Source organism: Mytilus californianus, unplaced genomic scaffold (genome assembly GCF_021869535.1).
Source record: "Mytilus californianus isolate M0D057914Y unplaced genomic scaffold, xbMytCali1.0.p SCAF_4, whole genome shotgun sequence".
Lineage (NCBI taxonomy): Eukaryota > Metazoa > Mollusca > Bivalvia > Mytilida > Mytilidae > Mytilus > Mytilus californianus.
The window spans coordinates 75491028-75511432 of record NW_026262690.1 but is presented as its reverse complement, the minus strand read 5'-3'; the positions used below and the strand labels follow the sequence as shown (position 1 = coordinate 75511432).

Here is a 20405-nt window from a genome sequence, read left to right as displayed (position 1 = left end):
CACAAACACACGCAAGAACATTCATCACAGGGAAACGTACAAACAAATAATATAATAGTCGACACAACAGACGTGCTGACTACTGGTGTGGTGACATCCTCGTGGAAGAAACGTTTACGAGCAGTGGCATCGACTAAGTGGTAAACAAATCAAGGATATCAGGCTCAGAATTAAGTACACGCGTTTCTTCTACAAAAGATTCATTAGTCGTACTCAAATCAATAGCGTAGTTAAAGAGAAAACCATACGTTCCTAAAAGTTAAAATCTGATTAAGACTGTCTTTGCATGGGGTAGAAAAACCTTAGTGTTTCAAATGCTTTTAAGAGTTTGCAGGACAAACAAATTTACGTAATTCTACATATAGTATATTGTATTCGACAGAATAATTCTGATTATAGAATTTGTAAATCCATGAAATGACTTTCAAACAAAAAAATCAAATCTACAAAAATAGACCATTAATTAGAGGCAGTAACAGTTGTTTACCGATAGTCAAATCCTAAAACTCTGGTAAGAAGGCATAAACCAAGGTGAAAAGATGAGGGAATTACATGAACTATAGGAGCGAGACAATGTACCCGTCTCCTGTTATGCATGCATTACTTGTAATATTAATGCAAATCCACACCCAATCAAAATGTCATAAATCCTCTTCCTTTGAACTTAGTTGGATAGTTGTCTTATTGGCAACCATACCATATCTCATTATTTTGATGTTTTGTCAAACAAACTATTTCATCATATATTCTCTAATATGTTAGTAACATAAAAAAAGACGAGATAAAACAAACCATAAATATATTTTTTTAACGGGAGGGTGTTGTATTAGACTGAAAAAAACTGCAAGCAAATATTCAGTGGTTGTTATTTTTGTTGTACATATTAGTAGTCGTTTGTTGTTGTACATCTTATTTGTTTTTCGTTTGTTGTTTTGTACAATAATCAGGTCGTTGGTTTTCTAGTTTGAATTACTTAAAATTTTGTCTTGTCGGAGCGTTTTATAGATTGCTATGCGGTATGGGTTTTGCTCAGTGTTCAAGGCTGTAAGGTGACCCATGGTTGCTAACATTTGTGTAATTTAGTGCCTGGTTGGTAGCTGTTTTATTGCAATCATACCTTATCTTATAGTTAGATTATATGCTCTTGATAAAAAAAACTGTAATCGGTGTTGATTACGCAAACAGGTACAATGTACCATTTTCATGGAGACGTTAAGATGTGCCATTTTATAACGGCTTTGTACTCGGCAAAATATATGAACTTGAATACATTTTTTACTTTTCCTATTAATCGCATTTTAAGACATAATCTTGACGTCATCATTCTTTTGTGTTTCCTGTGCCCTTTCCGTCTGTAACTTATACATGTAAGGGTATTTCATGATACTGGGCGCTAGTCGTTTTGACTGACATTTTTTCATAATAAGAGAGTCGTTTGTTTTGAAACATATTTTATTAAAAAAAATAATTTAGTATCGCATACTTATACAAAACAATACTGCATTATAACATATAATATTAACACATGTAAAATTTCATAAATAAAAAGTAAGGATATTGAAAATAGTGAATTCATCAGTATACGAATTTAAAGATGACTCATGGAAGGTTTAGAGGCCTGCCTCTGAAAACGTTGTTTTACACAAAGTCTATTTACAACACACATTTGAGTACAACAAAACATGAACATGAAAGAGATATCAGATATAATTTTAATATTGAGACTAGTTCTTTTACAGTATTAAGACATAAAATGGGATATTTGTGGAATGTGAAAGATGAATGCCTTAAACTTCATAAATAACTGACATACTCCAGGCGTTTATAATTAGTGTTAATTATAACAATGAACTATTTGACAATAAACTAGTGAAAATAAACAGTTTTCTTGAATGTATTTTCACGTGCTATTGTTTAGTATGCAAATGCGAATACGAATACTTTACTAAACCAATCATCGGCCCATGAAGGGCATGTTACATATAATGATTATAAAGAGACGTAAGTAGAGAAACAATCATGATAATGATAATATGAAGTTAACTATAATAATTGTTTTCTTATTGTAAAACATTAATAACAAATCAAAGCCACAGTGTTACATATTTCTTCATGATCACATGAAAAAAAACAAATAAATTTGTTTTCTGTGTCTAGATTTTTCAAACTAATACATATTTTTAAAGCAGAACTACACATAACTTGTTGTTGTTGTTTAAATGCCGGACAGTATTGTGTATATGGCCATTTTGTTTTTCTCAATGCCTACTACTCACCTGCCTACATTACAACTGCATAATCTACAATTGTTTGACAAAAATGTCTTCTAGAATATATTTAAGTAGATTTGTTTTATGTACATTTTTTGTTTTATTATATTTATTACAATTCAAAACATGCAATTAAAAATCTATCAAAAGGTAAATATCTGTCAACAGTATATCATCAATATGTCAAGCTCTACATCGCCTCGTGTCCAGACAGTTGGAACTATTTCAAAGCGACTATAGAAGGTATACCATGAACCGTATACTTGCATCTTACGGAGCACCTTAGATCACCCCCGGTTTTTGATGGGGTTCGTGTTGATCAGTGTTTCATGTTTTGGTTTGTATACTGATGTTTGTCTTTTGGTCGTTTAACTTTATTGTCATGGCGATGTCAGTTTGCCATCGACTTTATGAGTTTGAATATCCCTTCGGTATCATCCGCCTCTCTTGTGCCACGAGAAATTAACAAAACGTTATTTCACTTAATGAATGGCTATTATTTATTTTGAATTTATTGAACCATAAAATTTTTTGACTCTTCACATTGAATAATCCGCGAAGCGGATTATGTAAAATGTGAAGAGTCAAAAATCAATTTTATGGTTCAATAAATTCAAAATAAATAATAACCATTCATTATAAATAAATTTCTATCAAAAAAAGGCTTTTTATATTGTTTATATTAACAACAACAACGTACACACATGTTGGCGTATGAATACACAACGTCAGAGTGGGCGTGTCGCCATAAAAATTGACAACATTGAAAATAAAGGTAATACTTTTAACCAATTAGAAGACAGTAAATACACCAAATTTATTTTTATTGATATAAATATAAATTCAATGAAAAAATATGCCGTTCCTGAGCAATCGGATCATCGCCGTATCAGTATAAGGGACTTTATGAATATAAATCTAACAAATAAACAATAAAAAGACATGTTTTGTTGTAAAAACAACATTATTATCTTCATTGCATAGTTTTGAGTATTCGTGCTGCCATCAATCATTCATAGGAGCCAAATGTGACTACTAACAACAGAATTTAATATTTATAACACTAAAACTACAAAGTTTGGCAATAATCTTGTATACAAGCAGAACAATCATTTTCACTTTAAACATATTCATCTTGTTTAATGATAATTAGAATATACATGTATCACAGACAAATTCTCTGTTGTTTCGTCTTTGACATTTTACCAAACATACAAAATTTACAAAATGAATCCATGTTCGCATACTTTTAAGTAAAAAGTAATTGAACTTATATGAGCAAAATACCTTAATTTCACGTGTTCGTCTCTTTCATTTTGTAATTACTCAGTATAACCCTTTTCACACACACTCGAATCGTGCAACAAAAAATACATTGAGTTGGTAAACTACAAAATTGAAGCCTTATAAAACAGGTATATATTATTATCGTTTACTTGTGAGGAGTTAATAATAACATGGCTATTTCTTTTAATGTTATCAGTAAAATCGATTGAGCAGTTTGACAATTGTTTAAAAAAAAAAAAACTTAATTAAAAACCTAAAGAAAATTTATGAAAAAACTTTTTTTACTCTTTCAAAATGTTTTCTCAACTAAAAATTACAGCCGATTTCATTGAGTGTGTAGGGAAAGGTAGAATCCTTGGTTAGCTTGCTTGTTAGCTTGCTTGTTAGCTGAACCGTGAAGTCATTATTAGGTAAGGTATACTACCCTCCTTTCGAAGTAGTTTAGTCGTACAGACATATAGATTGGTTATCTGTCGGACTAGTTTACTCTTAAAGGAGGGAAGTTTACCTAACCTAATAATGACTTCACGATTCAGCTAACAAGCAAGCTAACCAAGGATTCTACCTTTCCCTACACACTCAATGAAATCGGCTGTAAAGAGTTTTAGAATTTTAAGCATACACTTGTTTCTTTAAAATGATGTTACTAATCAGTTGGATGTCCATATTTAATAAGTGAAATTGGAAAAAAATCTACACACTACTTATATAATTTGTAACGTTTTGAAATAAAAAGGTACAAATAGTATCTGTTCGAGTTGACTAAATTTGATCTGTCACGTTTTTTTTCAAATTCTTTCTGGAAAGAATATACACGCCGTATCCGAGTTATCGACAATGAATACTGTTTTCCTGTCAACTCAATATAATTGTTAGTAGTTTGTCTTTCAATACCTGGGTCTGTGTTAGTATCGCAAGCAACACATGCAAACTATATATAAAGATATAGTCATCTTTTGGTGGAAGACTGTTTGGATGTCTTACACTACAGCATGACAATAAAAAGTTTATTGTGGCTTTCTTGATTATGGAGCACTCCCAGTTTACTGATCGTTGCATATATCTTTGTGCCGTTCTGTAATTCTCGATATTTGATTATTTGGAAAGGAATGGTCATTATTTCAGTGTGCGTAATTGGTCGACATTCTTCAGTTTTCTCACCTTCGTGGGTCTCGAACACCAAACAAACAATAATCCGGATGTATTTAGTATCTGTGTTTGCAGAAAATGTATTCGTCGTCAAGGAAACTGTAATGACGTACGTACCATCATGTGTCAGTGTTAAGTGTCCTTTATCGGACTGGTGCGATATGAATGAATTATTTATATTGGATGATGGATTCCAGCTGATGAATTCTGCAAAAAGTAAAAATATAAAACGTTAAATTGTATCAAAACTTGGTTGATTATTCAAAAGTCTTAAAGATGAAAAGATTATTTGCATATGAAAAGGGACAAAAATCATACACTAAAAATACACATAAACTGAGAGAAAAATGAATAAAGTGGTTTTATTAAATGTTTTTCATGTCCTTGTCACATTTTTTTTATTTTGTACAACTTTACATCATCTTTCAAATACAATATTCATATTATTTTCTCTTACATGTGGATACTTAATTTTCTATCATGACAATGTAATACGTTATACCATAATACGTCCGTAAACGGGCGTATAAAAAGTCTCCTACTTATTATAACGGCATGTACTAAAAGGTGGAGTGGAGTGGAGTGGAGTGGTGGAGTGGAGTGGTGGAGTGGAGTGGTGGAGTGTTGGAGTGGAGTCATGGAGTGAAATACTTAACATATCCAACAATCAATATTTGATTTTTCATCAAAGTTGGACAATATTTTGGGTAGCATTTTATGACAGCTTAGTTGGAGGTGGGATTATAATGTCTATCAGTCATTAGAGGTGAATGAGTATAGACAAGACACTGAAGTTCAAAGACCTGATTTAAATAAACAACCATTCCATCTTACTTTCATAGCTGGAATAATAAGAAAATGTTACGGCTGTGGACAATCATTTTCAGATAAGCATAGAAATGTTCCAAATGATCTTGTGTTAAAAAGATATGATCATAGAATGTATTTAAGTCCAAGATCTAAAATCTTGAAACAATCTGTTTCTCTACAAAACACATATTTTCATTTAAATGTTGACTGTGCAAGAAAAAAGGATCCTCAGTTTGAATTCAAAGATGTTTTAATCCATAACGAAATAAAGCAAAGTTTATCAGATGAGCATTTGCTTTTACTAGAATCGCTAGGAATTCAACGTTAACTGTTCAGGACAATAGATAAAGCTTTAATTTTACAATAAAATTTGTTGAAAATGTTTTCTTTATATACTTATATCTTACGGTATATCTAAATATATATACATGTATATATCAATTTATTTATGCTTTTCAGTCTTGTTTTCATAATATGCAGAACCTATATAGTGTGTGGTTTGTACTGATTTAACATCTGTTTATTTTATCAAATTACTCAAAAACAACAACATTTCTCATCTATTTAAGTTATTTAGTTTCTGAGGTTATAGTAATGACAGTTTTATGGGTTCTATGGACAGGCGATGGTGGCTAGATACATTTTCCTTATCTATTTTTAATTGGAAGAAACAAACTATTTTAAATAGTACAGTCATTAAATTAACATGTAAGATAAAATCTAAGTGAAAATGTTGATTGACAATTTAATTTTATAATATCATAGTCCATTGTTAATAAAAATATTAATAATTTTAATATTTTTATCAAAAGATGATTTTTTAGCATCTGTTTGATTCTAACATATTTTGCCGGGAATAAGACATACATTTTTTAACTAGGGACTAAACCTACCACAATTTGGAAATTAACATAATCACTATGTGTACTTTAATAGAAGTTTTGTGAGCTCGTCCAAAATCAATTTTAACTGCATAGGTTACTGGGCCTTTGCTTCCCCCTTCTTATTAAAAATACACTACAATTCAGGACAGTACAGAAAATTACACGATAGACATTATTATCCCACCTCCAACTAAGCTGTCATAAAATGCTACCCAAAATATTGTCCAACTTTGATGAAAAATCAAATATTGATTGTTGGATATGTTAAGTATTTCACTCCATGACTCCACTCCAACACTCCACCACTCCACTCCACCACTCCACTCCACTCCACTCCACCTTTTAGTACATGCCTAGTTAGTTGAAATGTTTATACCAAACAGTTACTTTCTGTTGGTTATTTTTTTTTCATCCCTAACAAAAAGTAATGAAATTGTTTGTTCTTAAATATGTATATAAAAGTATATAATGTGTATTATATATACAACTGAAATGATATTTCATATTTTGCACAAAAACTATGCCATCTATGTACACTAGTTTTATCACAAAGGATGCAGAAATTATCACTGTAGCTAGTATTAAGATATCTGAACCAACCTGTGTAATGTTAATTTTACTGATAAAATTACAAATTTGACAAATTTCAGTAAATGAATGTTGACAGCCACTTAAATTTTATGTTGTTTTTATCTCAACAGTACTTGTGTAAAACTTTTCATTTTGAGGGCTGTGTGTAGGACTGAATACTGTTACAAAGATAAAATTTAAAAAGGTACTGGGTTCTGACCACTTCAATCCAGCCTAAAACATTAGATGGCAGTGTATCAATGACTGCTTGAAGATAGTGAGGTAGTTTAATACAACCTGATGTATCAAAAGTAAATGTAACCATTAAATTATAGTATACATTTACTTCGTCGCTTTTTATCTACAGTTGATAGACTTACTGTTTGTCAAATTTGTCTGGAAATCTGCTTCAAATTCTAAGATTCTTGAACCATTATATGACTGTTTACCTATGAAAACACATTATTTATATAGATATGTTATTTGAAATTATTACAATGGAATATAAACTTTTCCACTTTTTTTATCATTTTCCTAGTAAACACTAAACAATCTCATCTTTCTTGCGTAATGCGATGTAAATGTTGAATTATTAAATATTGTTTTCTACCTTAAAGTTACTGTTTAATATCAAAATTAAAAATGAAATAATGTGTATTACAAGCATTCGGCTTAGTGACGATCTTAATGTTAACGAAATCTAGGCCACCAAATTCTTTACTACTTCTTATGTTGGCATGTTTGGTTTCTTTTTTCTGTTTTTTCATCTTTTTCTTTTTTTGTACACCGGTGTTCCTTGTTTGTGTCTTTTCGCTTTTGGTTGATACATGTAACCTGTGTTCACTCTTTGTGTCTTTTCGCTTTTGGTTGATACATGTAACCTGTGTTCACTGTTTGTGTCTTTTCGCTTTTTGTTGATACATGTAACCTGTGTTCACTGTTTGTGATAATTCAAATAATCATGAAGCCATATATATGGTATGGTATTTTTTTTACCCTGACGTCTTGGTACTTGTAAAAATCAAAATCAAAACAAATCTAAGAAGACTTCGTGATTATCTGGAATTTGCTTATGTAAGTCATTTATTGTTTATCTGTACACAAGTGTTCGCTGTTAGCGTACGTCCGTCTTTGTCTGTACATAATTGTTTGTTATTTGTGTGTATATTTTTTTGATTGTATCTACGTATATGTTAGTTGTTAATAGTGTAAGTCCATTCTGTATATCTTTTCCTCCTTGTATGCACAGATGTGTTCACTGTTAGTGCAAGTCCTTCATGCCTGTACCAAGTCAGGAATATGACAGTTGTTTTCCATTCGTTTGATGTGTTTGAGCTTTTGACTTTGCCATTTGATAATGGACTTTCCGTTTTGAATTTCCTTTGGAATTCGGAATTTTTGTTATTTTACTGTTTTTGTATATCTGTATAGATGTGCTCACTGATTGTGATAATCTTTCTGTATATTAGCAAACACAAGTGTTCACTGTTAGTGTATGTCCTTTCTTGTTTGTCTGTACATTAAATTTGTCTGTTATGACTCGTCGCCTTTGATTCGTCATGTACGTGTACAGTCTTTCTTATGATAGAGTTGATTGGCACCTCTATTCATTTTCTACCTGTTATTTGTGTTTAATGTCTGTATATGAAAAACGGGCATTATTTTATAGTAGTGTTGCATCTTTACAATTATAAATATTTTACCTTGAGAACCGAGTCCATCTCCAACAGAGTTCTGCTGATCCTGAAATGAATATATTGGAATAACTATTTAAAAGATTGGTAATTTCATATATTTTCAAATATTCGAAATGTATAAACAAGTTGCCACAATACAAAAAAATAAAACAAATATCTGGAGTTGGCTACTTGCCATAGAAATAAAGACGAAAATAATTACAGAAAAAAAAATAAAATGACACTTTATAAACTGTATGCATCCAAAGCGCTTTTCTGGATTTACTTTCGTCAGGAACTTCTAGTCTAAACTTTGAAAGCCATGGTGTATAAGTACCGAAACACGTGAATAGCTATATATGACCAAAGTGACCTAAAAATAAAAGCAAACCAGAGACATTTCATTTGATCAAAATAGTCTCATGTAAAACATGTGGGGTAAAGGTTTGGAAATGATTGATTGTACAATATGTTTTGTCGTCATCATCACAATTTAAAATTATTTACATCCTTATTATCGTAATATCATTGATAATTGCATAATATTAGTCAGTCACATTTTAACAGTATGTTTGAATGTTATTCACATGAGAATAAATATTGTACTATCTACATGTGATGATACGGTATATGTTGTCTTTATTAGTATCAGTATATTAACGTAGATATTCAATTTGTACTTGCTTTAACTATGATATAAATTAATGTAACATCAATCCACAAAAAGAAAGGAAAATTAAACGCATAGGCTTGCGATTTCCCATCCTCTCTCTCTCTCTCTCTCTCTCTCTCTCTCTCTCTCTCATAATAATAATGTTGAGTAAAATTAAGTGAAATAGTTCAACACAAATGACTTCATGAAAGTAATTACTTTCACTGTTTATTTGAATCGTTCAATACAATTGTAGCATGGAAATGCTTTCTGATCAAGAGACTGTTTTTATTCCGGAAGTGGAGACTGTATTTTTATTTGTTACACATTCATAACACATTGCAGATATATTCCACCCTTTCTAATGAAAATGAAATACTTTATTCTTTATTATTTGACATAATAGACGTTAGTATTTTTTATTAATGATTGATAAATGTCAGATTAATTGATGGTGTCTCAGTAGTTGCCGATATTTTTCAGAGCCATGGAAAAGTAAATGCATTGTACATGTAATATCAACAGTATTATGCATTTTAGTCATTTCAAATTAACCGAAATACATGATAAATGTAAAACGAAAATCATCAATTGACCAATTTAACAACTTACCCCTACCACTTACCGCATTGGAAATATTCAATTATTTCTACAACACTGCTGGTGGAGTTTTTATTCCCCGAGGGTATCACCAGCCCAGTAGTCAGCACTTCTGTGTTGACATGAATTATCATTGATTTGGTCATAATTATAAATTAACTGTTTACAAAACTTTGAATTTTCGAAATACTAAGGCTTTTCTACCTCAGGAATAGATTACCTTAGCTGTATAAACTTTTAGGAATTTTCGGTCCTCAATGCTCTTCAACTTCGTACTTAATTTGGCCTTTTTAACTTTTTTTTATTCGAGCGTCACTGATGGGTCTTTTGTAGACGAAACGCGCGTCTGGCGCAAATACAAAACGTAATCCTGGTATCTATGATGAGTTTATTATTTCTACAACAATGTGACATGCTTAAACAACAAATGCTTAACCCCTGCCCAACTGTGAACTAAGATCTATTTTTTTTTCCTTTTAGATTCATTTATGTAAATTCTTTCAAGAACAACTATAAGAAAAAAAAGCTTTTAAATTGTAATGTGCAGCCTCATTCAAGTCCTAAGATGATCGTAAGATGTGTCACTGAGACATATTCAAGAAAAGAATCAATAATATTTTTTTTAGAAAAAGTGTATTTTATTAGTAAAATTAACATAGTTCTTATCGGTCGCTAAATGTTGTCATTTATCATATTGATTGCGCCTGGTTCTTTGGTTCATTTACACTACTCCTTTTGTAAACAGATATTATTATAGCTATATTTTCTTTTTACTTCCTCATCGAACAATACCTTTCCACATGTACAAAAACAACATGTATACGTTTTAAGTGAGTTTGAAAGTCAGGGTCAAGTATGTCTTAGGTGAAATCCAGGGGAAAATCCTAGGGGAAAACCAATCGACCTACGTACATTGTGGTTAGTAAACTTTAAAGTGAAACTCTCGCCGCACGCCTACACTTTTACTTTCATGTATTTTGATACAACTGCAAAAAAATGTAGCATGTTTATGAATCTATTTTAAGGCAAATTACCATTTTGAATAAATGTATCTGTCCCAGGCACTTGTTTCTATCCGTGGGAAGGTCGACTATCCATATCTTCTATTATATATGGATAGTCGAGAAACAAGTGCCAGTGGTATCTGTACAGAATCAACAAAATTCCTCGATGATAAAATAAAACTAGAGGCTCTAAAGAGCCTGTCTCGCTCACCTGCATATTCAACAATGGCCACTTTTTAGTAAAATTCATCATTAAAAGGGTATAACTCTATTGAGATTTAACTGGCAATTTCAGTCATGTTGACATATTTGTAGATCTTATTCTGCTGATAATTTTTTCCATTTTAACTATTATACTTTTTAAAATAATTGGCAAAAAATGCAATAATGGTTAAAAATTATCATTTAAAGGCAACAACTCCAATAACGAGTCGACTGGAGATTTTGTCCATTTTGGCTTATTTGTGGATCTTGTTTTGCTGATCATTTGTGCAATTTAAAGTTTCTATCTATCTATAATAATTTTCAAGATAAGAGGCAAAATTTGGAAAAATCGTCATTAAAGGGCAATAACTTCAATAAGGAGTCTTCTAACGATTTCGGCCATTTTGACTTGCTTGTTGGTCTTGTCTTGCTGATCTTTTTTTCTATATAAAGTTTCTATCTTTCTAGCATAGTTTTTTTCGATATTAGGCAAAAACGCAAAAAAAAATGGTAAAAATCGTCGTTAAAGGGCAATAGCTCTAATAAGGAGTCGACTGAAGATTCGGCCATGTTTGACTTATTTGTAGATCTTGTCTTGCTGATAATTTTTGCTTTAAAGTTTCTGTCTATCTATTATAATTTTCAAGATAATAGGCAAAAGTTTTTTTTTAAATGGTAAAATTCGTCGTTTTTGAACATTTCTGCCGATTAGAAGTCGTCTGACAGTATTGACATAAAAGAACAATAGGTAGAGCTTAATATATTGAACATTTCTGCCTCTGTCAGATTTTCTATATTCATCGCAGTTTTCAAGATAATAGACAAAACTTGCATTTTACCACTATGTTCTATTTTTAGCCATGTCGGCCATCTTGTTTTGCAGGCAGAGTCATCGGACACATCTTTTAAACTAAAGACCCTAATGAGGAATGTGTCTAAGTTTAGTGAAATTTGGCCCAGTAGTTTGTTTAAAGGAGAAGATTTTTGTAAAAGTTAACGACGACGACGACGGACGACGGACGCCAAGTGATGAGAAAAGCTCACTTGGCCTTTCGGCCAGGTGAGCTAAAAGGCATTATGTTATAATTTAATTTGTGTCGACCGACCGCGAGAATAGAATTCAGCAGTAGTGTGCTAAGTGTGATAATTTATAAATCCAGACTAAATTGTGCAAAATTTTACTGCGTCGACACTTCGGCCAATATAAGATTGTATTCGTGTTTCAATATAACGTCATCAGTTGTGTGCACAGGCTTCGAACAAATAAATTAAAGTTCAAATGGTAAATTGCCTGGCAAATCGTGAATTTTTAAAGTATAAAGCAAAAGCCAACATGGATGTTTATGAAGTCTAGTAATTTGAATAAGAAGTGGCAATAAATAGAAATCTTGTGGAGTGCAAATATTTCTTATCAAAAATAATTTCCAGTCTCACCTTGAAATTTTGTATAGGTTCTTTAATGCAGCACATGTTGCCCTTCCTGTATTTCTCCTTTATATTGGTTGTTGAGCTGCATGAATAACAGTACAAGTATTTGTCGCTTGTGTCATCATTGTCAAAAGTGTTCTTCACAAAGCTCCATACTCCTACTAAAAGTGCTATGGCACATGCTAAGGCTAAGGCAATGTTGACATATGTCTGGGGCCTTGAAAAAACTTGTTTTAAGCATGAACATTTAGATGCAGATTTCTTCTTAGGAAATTGCGGCCCGTCAACATGGTCAAACGATACCGGTGTTACCAAACCTCTTTCATTTTGGTATTTCATATTTTCTGCACATGGTTCGTCTTTCGGAGGCATATAAATAACAACGTTTCCATTAACTTTTAACTCTTTTGTAGTATTTATCTCGTTGTCCTTCTCGTTTTCCTTTAATGATGTTAGCTTTCTACATTGTTTCGGTGATGTTGTCTTTAGAAAAGGTTCGTGTTCGTCGTCTGGATGAATCACCTGAACTCTGCTTTCTTGGCGAATAAAAATTATTTCATGTTTAGATTCATTGCATACAGGTATGCTAACATTGGAAGTCATTTTAACAATATTTGTCCTGATAATAGAAACTAATACTTGTCAAGTTTGTTTATAAAGTATACAACCCCGTGCTGAAGATGTCACTTTTATCTAAGCAAAGTGTGTGGTTATACGGACGTATTTTGAGGAGGGAAATTCCTTATATATTTCCGTAGTATTGCTTGCACTTGACCTGCAGCGGTGGTGAAAGGTTATTATAATATTGGTGACAAGTAGGTTACACTGAAAGAAGGATTGTCATACTTTTATACATTTTGATAAATTAAAATTATGACGGTTGAGTTGTAGGAGAAATATTTTAACATACTATATTGTACCACAACTCATTTGTACTAATAATAATATTAATACGTTTGCGCCACTAATTTACAAAATGAAAATACCTAGTATCAATCACGCAAAGTAAAATATACGATTGCGCCAATTCTTATATTTTATTTCAATAAAACACACTATAGAATTGAAAAAAATTGAAATGACAGCAAATGTCGCCAAAACATATTTCGCATGAATCAGTACCATGAGCAAATACATCTTTCAAGATAATTAAATAAAACGATTAATTTTGTTTATTGTCATATTTGTTTGAATTTTTGAGTAATTGGAAAACACAAGACATGCATTAATTTTAATGCAATTTTTAGTATACAAATGTATTCGCTATTGTTCGCTAGCTTCAACCTGGTTACACTGAATTATCCTTATTCAAAAATGTTTTCTGCTCTTTGGTCGGGTTGTTGTCTCTTTGACACATTCCCCATTTCCATCCTCAATTTTATCTATTTTAGTTGAAACACATTCTACCTGCATAAACACAAATTGGAATAGAGATAAGTCAAACAGACTTTTGGAGTCCAATTAACATATTAGTATCTCTCTCGTTCTCTATGTGTGTGTGTGTGGGGGGGGGGGGGGGGGGGGGGGGTGTTAGTTGTTTTGCTATGCATATACTGATTTTGTGGATGATGCCCATATCCTTTGTTTTTCTATTGCTTACATGACATATTATTTCAACATTTGTATAAAATGGACATTAAATATAAATGGCACAAAAGAAGAAAGAAACAAAAAATAAAACAAAAAACAAAAAACAACTGAACTTCAAAAAGCAGTATATAATGGGATTTGTTTTTTTTTTTTTTAAATTTCAACCAAATAATGCATAGGAGCAAAGTCCAATTTATATTTAGTGTTGTTGGAAGTCTAAACATAATCGCTGTGTAAATTGTATGTCATTGAAAAGTTTAAAACCAAAACTGAATAATTTCAAAACACAGTTTGAAATGCATCAATCAGGGGAATGTGTCAAAGAGACAACAACCCGACCAAAGAGCAGATAACAGCCCAAGGCCACCAATAGGTCTTCAACGCAGCAAGAAAATCCAGCATCCGAACGGGCTTCATCTGGCCCCTAAACAATAATATATACTAGTTTAGCGAAATGGACGCCACACTAAAATCCGACACATATAAATGAACCAAAATTTTTAAAAAACCACACAAGACCAACAAAGGCCAGAGGTTCCTGACTTTGGACAGGTGCAAAAATGTGGCGGGATAAAACATGTTTTGTGAGATCTCAACCCTTCCTTATACCTCAAGCCAATGTGGAATAAACAAACGCACAGTAAAACTCTGTTTATGAGCAAAATGACAATGATCAACATAAATTAACAAAGGACAACTAGCAGTTACTGTCATGCCAGCTCCAAATTCTTATCTGTCCTTATTATTCGTCATTATGCAAAATTAAAGAGGTGTTTTGTGCAAGAAAACTTTGTATTTAAAAAAAAATTAATTAAAGACTAATATCGGTATCTTTTGAGCAAGCCGTATTGACCTTTTAGAAATATATATAAGAGAACTCACCAAAGATACCAGGCTAATAATGTTGTACACCATACTTCCGCGCGTTTCATCTACAGAAGACTCATCAGTGACGCTCGAATAAAAAAGTTAAAAGGTCGAACAAGGTACGACGTTGAAGAGCATTGAGGACCCAAAAGTCCGAAAGTTTTTGCAAATGCACCTAAATTATGCAATCTTTTCCTAAGGTCGAAAATCCTTAGTATTTCAAACAAAGTTTTGAAAGTAGTTACATTAAAAATATGACCATATCAATGATAGTTCATGTCAACACTGAAGTTGATACCACTCATCCTTTATACAAGTTAACCACACGAATAGAAAAAAAAAGTTACAATGAAACGCAGTGATCGCAATATTTACACAAGAAATATTCAAATCATTCATCCATATAACATCATTATTATTTACCTTCTAAAATAGATTTATAATTCTCTCAAAACAAAACTTGATGACTTTGTAATTATTCTTTTAACTGAAAAAGTTTTATTATATACTGTTAAGCATTTATTACCTTTACGTTCCCAAGATTGTCATTAAATGGAACTTGATTTGAGTTAACCGCACTATGTTGATATCAACGGATACCCAAAATTTGGTCATGACTAAGTCGTCAATATGATCCAATGAATCACGCTATTTCAAAATTTGAAAAAGAAATCTGTTAATACTTCTTTTCAAATTAACCACAAATCAGCTGTTTACAAAAACGTGGTTTTAATTTATGAAATTCTCATAAAAAGTCAGATCATCTGAATGTACACACGCATACACGGACACAACCATCGACACAACAATTGCTTTGCTGTTTTTAATTTTTTGTACAAATAATTTAAATATTTACATTGGTCAGGTTGTTCACATGACTGGAATTGTTTGACGGGTGATACCTTCATGAATCACACTACTCCATCTCCATCTGAGATTCATGCAAGCCAACTGTTTCCAATATATTTTTGCCATGTGCAGTAGTTTATTTTTGTCGATTTCGAATTTTGAAATTTTCTTGACCCCGGCAGAAGTAATGATTCCCACACGTGATGGGCCAACACCACTGAACGTCTTTTGGTTACCTCTAGATATATATTTTATGAGGTGTCAAACCTTTTAAAATTGAAGCAATTCAGTTTAGAAATATAGATTTTTTTTCTGTTTCCATGCAGTTTATGGTCTTTTAAATATCTTAAAAATCGCGAAATCGGTTTTGTTTGTTTTCTGCAACCATAATAACATGTATGCTTTATTAAAAAAAAAAAAATTTTTTTCAGTTTATTAATTTGTTGTGCTGTTACACCATTGTCCCCGGTTAGGGTAGGGTTGAGTGCTCAGAAACATGTTTAACTTCGAATTCGTACCATTAGATATGTGACTGTCCCAAGTCAGAAGTCTGTAATTCAGTGCTTGTCATTTGACAATCATATCACATCTCAATATCTTATATTAACCCGCCAATTACTTGACGCTGTCGACAGTCCGGAGCCTGTCGTTGTTTGATGTCTGTGACATTTTCGTTTGTTTTTTTTTTCAATTATTGATTTATCAAATATTAGGCCGTTTGTTTTCTTGTTTGAAATGATTCCCATTTGTCACGTCGGGGCCGTTTATAGGTGACTATACGGTTTGGATTTTCCCCTTTGTTAAAGGTCGTACGGTGACCTATAAATGCTTACATCGACATATTTTGGTCTCTGGTGGATAGTTGTCTTGTTGGCGGTGATACCAAATCTTTTTATTTTTAATCATGGTAGATATGGTATCCTGTATTTTAGATTCTATTTATTAGATAGGATCAACATTGTAACCACATACTTGAGGTCTCATTAACATAAACCATGTACTTAAAGATCTACATCCTTGTCTTAATATATTTTCATCACCGTATTGTCAGCATAAGTATTAGGTCAAGATATTGCGTAATTAATGGAAATTGTAGAATAGAAATTTTGGAAAACCTTCCTCTTTTCATGAAATGACTTATAATATATCAAAAATTAAACTTTTGTTTTTTTTTATATTTGAATATATTTTCGGTAAAACAAATTGTGCTCCATCTAAGATTGTGTTAAAAATGTATCATTTGTATGATTGTTCACTTACAATACTTTAAGAAACGATCAAACACGTTTTAAAACTGTGTTAGTTTAAAATACGAATCCACACTTTGTCCAAAAGAAACAAAAGATAAATTAATGCCAACAAACTTGTATTTAACTGAGTTCTCTGCATTACCAATCCATAGAACTTTCTCGATGGCGTAAATATATTCTGCGGAGAGGGAAATTAAAGAATATATAATAAGTTTTAGAATATATGACAATCTAGTCGATTCTTTGTCTGATTTAAAAGAATCCCCTTTTCACAGAATGATAACAACTTCACCTGCGTATAGGGAAACTTTTCTTAATGATATCCTCTATTCCTGATACTCAGAGGACAGGAGTAGATTCAGGAAGGGATAGTATTAAAGTTCCCTTTATTTCCAAATAGATCATATGCATGTCACAAAACTAAAATATACAATAAAACAACTGCCAATCTAGCTACCAACAGGATGACCACTGCCGAAGTGAACAAGAAAATAGAAGGCAATAAAAATTATGAACAAAGCAGATGTGAGATACATGTTAAGGAGACAATAACCCAACAATACATACAATTTAATTAAAATATAATAGATCTCTGATTTCGTTTTACTTATATGACACAAGTTATGAATTGTCGAAATTTTAATTAGATTGCAATACAAAATACTCAAAATTCTCGATGATGCAATGTGTAATCGTCTATGATTAAAAATACTCCTGTATTACATCAGAATATTAATCCAATAAATACTGAAATATCGCAATATAAGTTGATGGATCAACGATGAACTTAGGTGTGCACGCCTTAGTGGTACACTGAATTAGAATATGGCAGTTGTCACTTTTTTTATCTCAAAATATAATAAATCAGTTATTCATAAAATTGGGTAATGGTTGTCCTCCACACCCACTCTGCAAACACACCTAGTCAATCTTGTGGCATTCTGTCTGGGAAACTTCTGGAAAAACAAAATATATGGCTCGAAATGTATATTTATTTGTGTTTGCAACCATTTGAGCATCAATACAAAAAAAAATGTTCTACCAAGCAAAAATTGAAAGAGATTAACCAAGAGAGCAATTAAAAATCATAAGCTCAATAAAAACAGGCAACATTATTGCTCAAAATGAAAATTATGAAAAGACAAACAACAACAAGAAAACATTGCACAAAAAAACTGAAGAAAGAGCAACACGAATTCAACCAAACATAAGGGGTGAACTCAGGTGATCCAGGATGGAAAGCAATCTGATTTTAGATCTATCGCAACTCGCTTACTCGTCGAAGATGAGCATAATGATATCAGATATCTATATTCTAATTAGATTGGAAGTTAAGCAGTTCCTTCTCAACATGTGACACCCGTCATGTTGCTAATGCAAATACAAATCCAGTGATAAATCGTAATCGGTAATGTCATTTACATACAAAATCAGCTCAACAACAGTTACTGTTATACATATGAAACATGAAGGCATTGCAGAATTCTCGTGTACGATGGTCTGGATTGGGTTTACAGGATAGAGAATAATGGACCAATAGGAGAAAAATAGGCGAACAATTAAGGAATAGAGAATAAATAGGGTGTTAAAATATAAATAAAAGAGAATAATGGGCAATAAAATATAAAGAATAAGAAATAATGGCTTCAAAAATTAAGAATAGAGAATAATGGCTTCAAAAATTAAAGAATGCAGAATTTAGAGACCCCTCATGTACATGATATCTATAAAAGATAAAATTTATGTTAATCAAATGAAACAAGACCCATATGAGGCATTTAATTACTTTTTGGCACAATTTTAAAATATTGAATACTAGCACAAAATCTGAAGGGATAGCGGAGGACAAGTCAGAACAAAAATAGTAATTTCATAATCATTTAAAACCCAATGCGTATATATGATTACGTCAGAATTACACTTATACTTCTAATAACAATACTACACCAATATTAGCAAGGAGAACTGACAATGGACATGTTAGTCCAAAATCGTAATAAGATATAACTTACAATTTCGTTAATTGATTGTTTGACTGGTTGTTGCTTGCTTAAAGTCCAGTGGCAAATATTTGGTCAAATAAGACACCAAACCAATATAAGTTGTAATAACTTGTGTCCAATCCTATTGCTTGTTTAATGCAATACAATATTATCAAGTTAACATTAATACTAATGTTGAACATCTGACACAGATTTAAAAGTATTTTTAATAGTAAAAATATAGAACTCGGTTAACTTAATTTGTAAATATTCTAAGTAACCAAGGACACAATGATATTAGGAACAACGCATTACGGATATAGTGAACTTTTATCTAATCAAATGATTCACACGTAAAATCCAAAGTTATAAATTTATCTTGACTTACATCAGTCATTTAATGGTAATTTATGTTAAATGTAGTTTAACGCTAATCAATCATAAGCATATACGTAAAACTGTTGTACCGGGTACTTTGTGATATATTATATTACATCAGTTAACACGCAATGCTTATGCTTTACTGATTGGATAATTCCAGTAGCAAACATTTCCAGCATATAAGAACAAGAACAAATAAACAATAAATACAATATTTGCAGATTCTGCAAGGTAGACCGATCGAGATGGGGGTGGAAAACATGGTCTGCCATTTGAAAAAGAGGGTATTTTAGATAGTCAGAAATGTTGCCTTGCAACAGTCTTGCTCAGAGTTGTTCCAGGGGGTTTTCCCATTCCGATCGGACGTGGCTACATATCTATACCTCTCCGCATCACCAAACGAACGCCCACTTTGAAGGGGTTTACAGTCGGATGGGAGACGTCCAGAGTTGACCATATTTCTATAAACCAGTCAACCCCGAGTTGAAAATAATTCATTTGGTAAGACTGTAACAAATCAACAAATTAATTTTCTGGTCCCCTAAAATATAAATCTGATTTATCTATCTATTTTTTTTTTTAATTTTTGCAATTTCTCCATATTTTTTGGTCCAATGACATATTAACACATTCATTTTCTGGTCCCCAAAATTATAAATCTGATTTATCTGTTTGTGGTTAAGATCAAGGACAAAGTACGTGTAGCTTTACTATTGACGATGTCAAAGAATTAAGGGTGAATCATGTACAAACCGGAAGTAATTTCCGTTATCTTTTGTGTACAGTTCCTACCCCTGGGGTTACACTTTATATGTGTTTTCGATTAATAAATGACAGGTGTTTCCCCATTATACTGATAGTTGTAATACATCAAAATACTTAACAGTGATACAACCTGGACTATTTCCAATTTTGTCTCTATTTATGTTAAGTCCTTTTTCGGTAATTATTT

At 31.9% G+C, this 20405-nt stretch overlaps 1 protein-coding gene across 2 annotated transcripts; it reads right to left on the bottom strand.

The window, feature by feature from the left end:
* Positions 1 to 1434: 1434 nt before the first annotated feature.
* LOC127738542 (uncharacterized) lies at positions 1435 to 19272 on the bottom strand. Of its 2 annotated transcripts, XR_008000105.1 has the most exons (5): positions 19103 to 19272; positions 12541 to 13070; positions 8674 to 8713; positions 7351 to 7419; positions 1435 to 4913 (listed from the first exon to the last, which is right to left on the bottom strand). XR_008000105.1 is itself a non-coding variant. In XM_052249826.1 (4 exons), the coding sequence occupies exons 1-4, from the start codon at positions 13135 to 13137 to the stop codon at positions 4543 to 4545; spliced, it is 1077 nt and encodes a 358-aa protein (XP_052105786.1). In that variant the 5' UTR covers positions 13138 to 13602; the 3' UTR covers positions 1435 to 4542. The 2 variants fall into 2 exon arrangements, 1 of the variants encoding a protein (XP_052105786.1); XM_052249826.1 differs by lacking the exon at positions 19103 to 19272 and having other exon boundaries at positions 12541 to 13602.
* Between the last annotated feature and the right edge of the window lie 1133 nt (positions 19273 to 20405).

Bases quoted from the DNA above. Each gene is read 5' to 3' on its own strand.
- LOC127738542 (XM_052249826.1), bottom strand. From the start codon at position 13,137: ATGACTTCCAATGTTAGCATACCTGTATGCAATGAATCTAAACATGAA. The intron at 7,420-8,673 runs GTAAAATATTTA...GTGTTTTCATAG, and splicing joins AGATGGACTCGGTTCTCAAG to GTAAACAGTCATATAATGGT. The intron at 4,914-7,350 runs GTAAGTCTATCA...TACTTTTTGCAG, and splicing joins CCAGACAAATTTGACAAACA to AATTCATCAGCTGGAATCCA.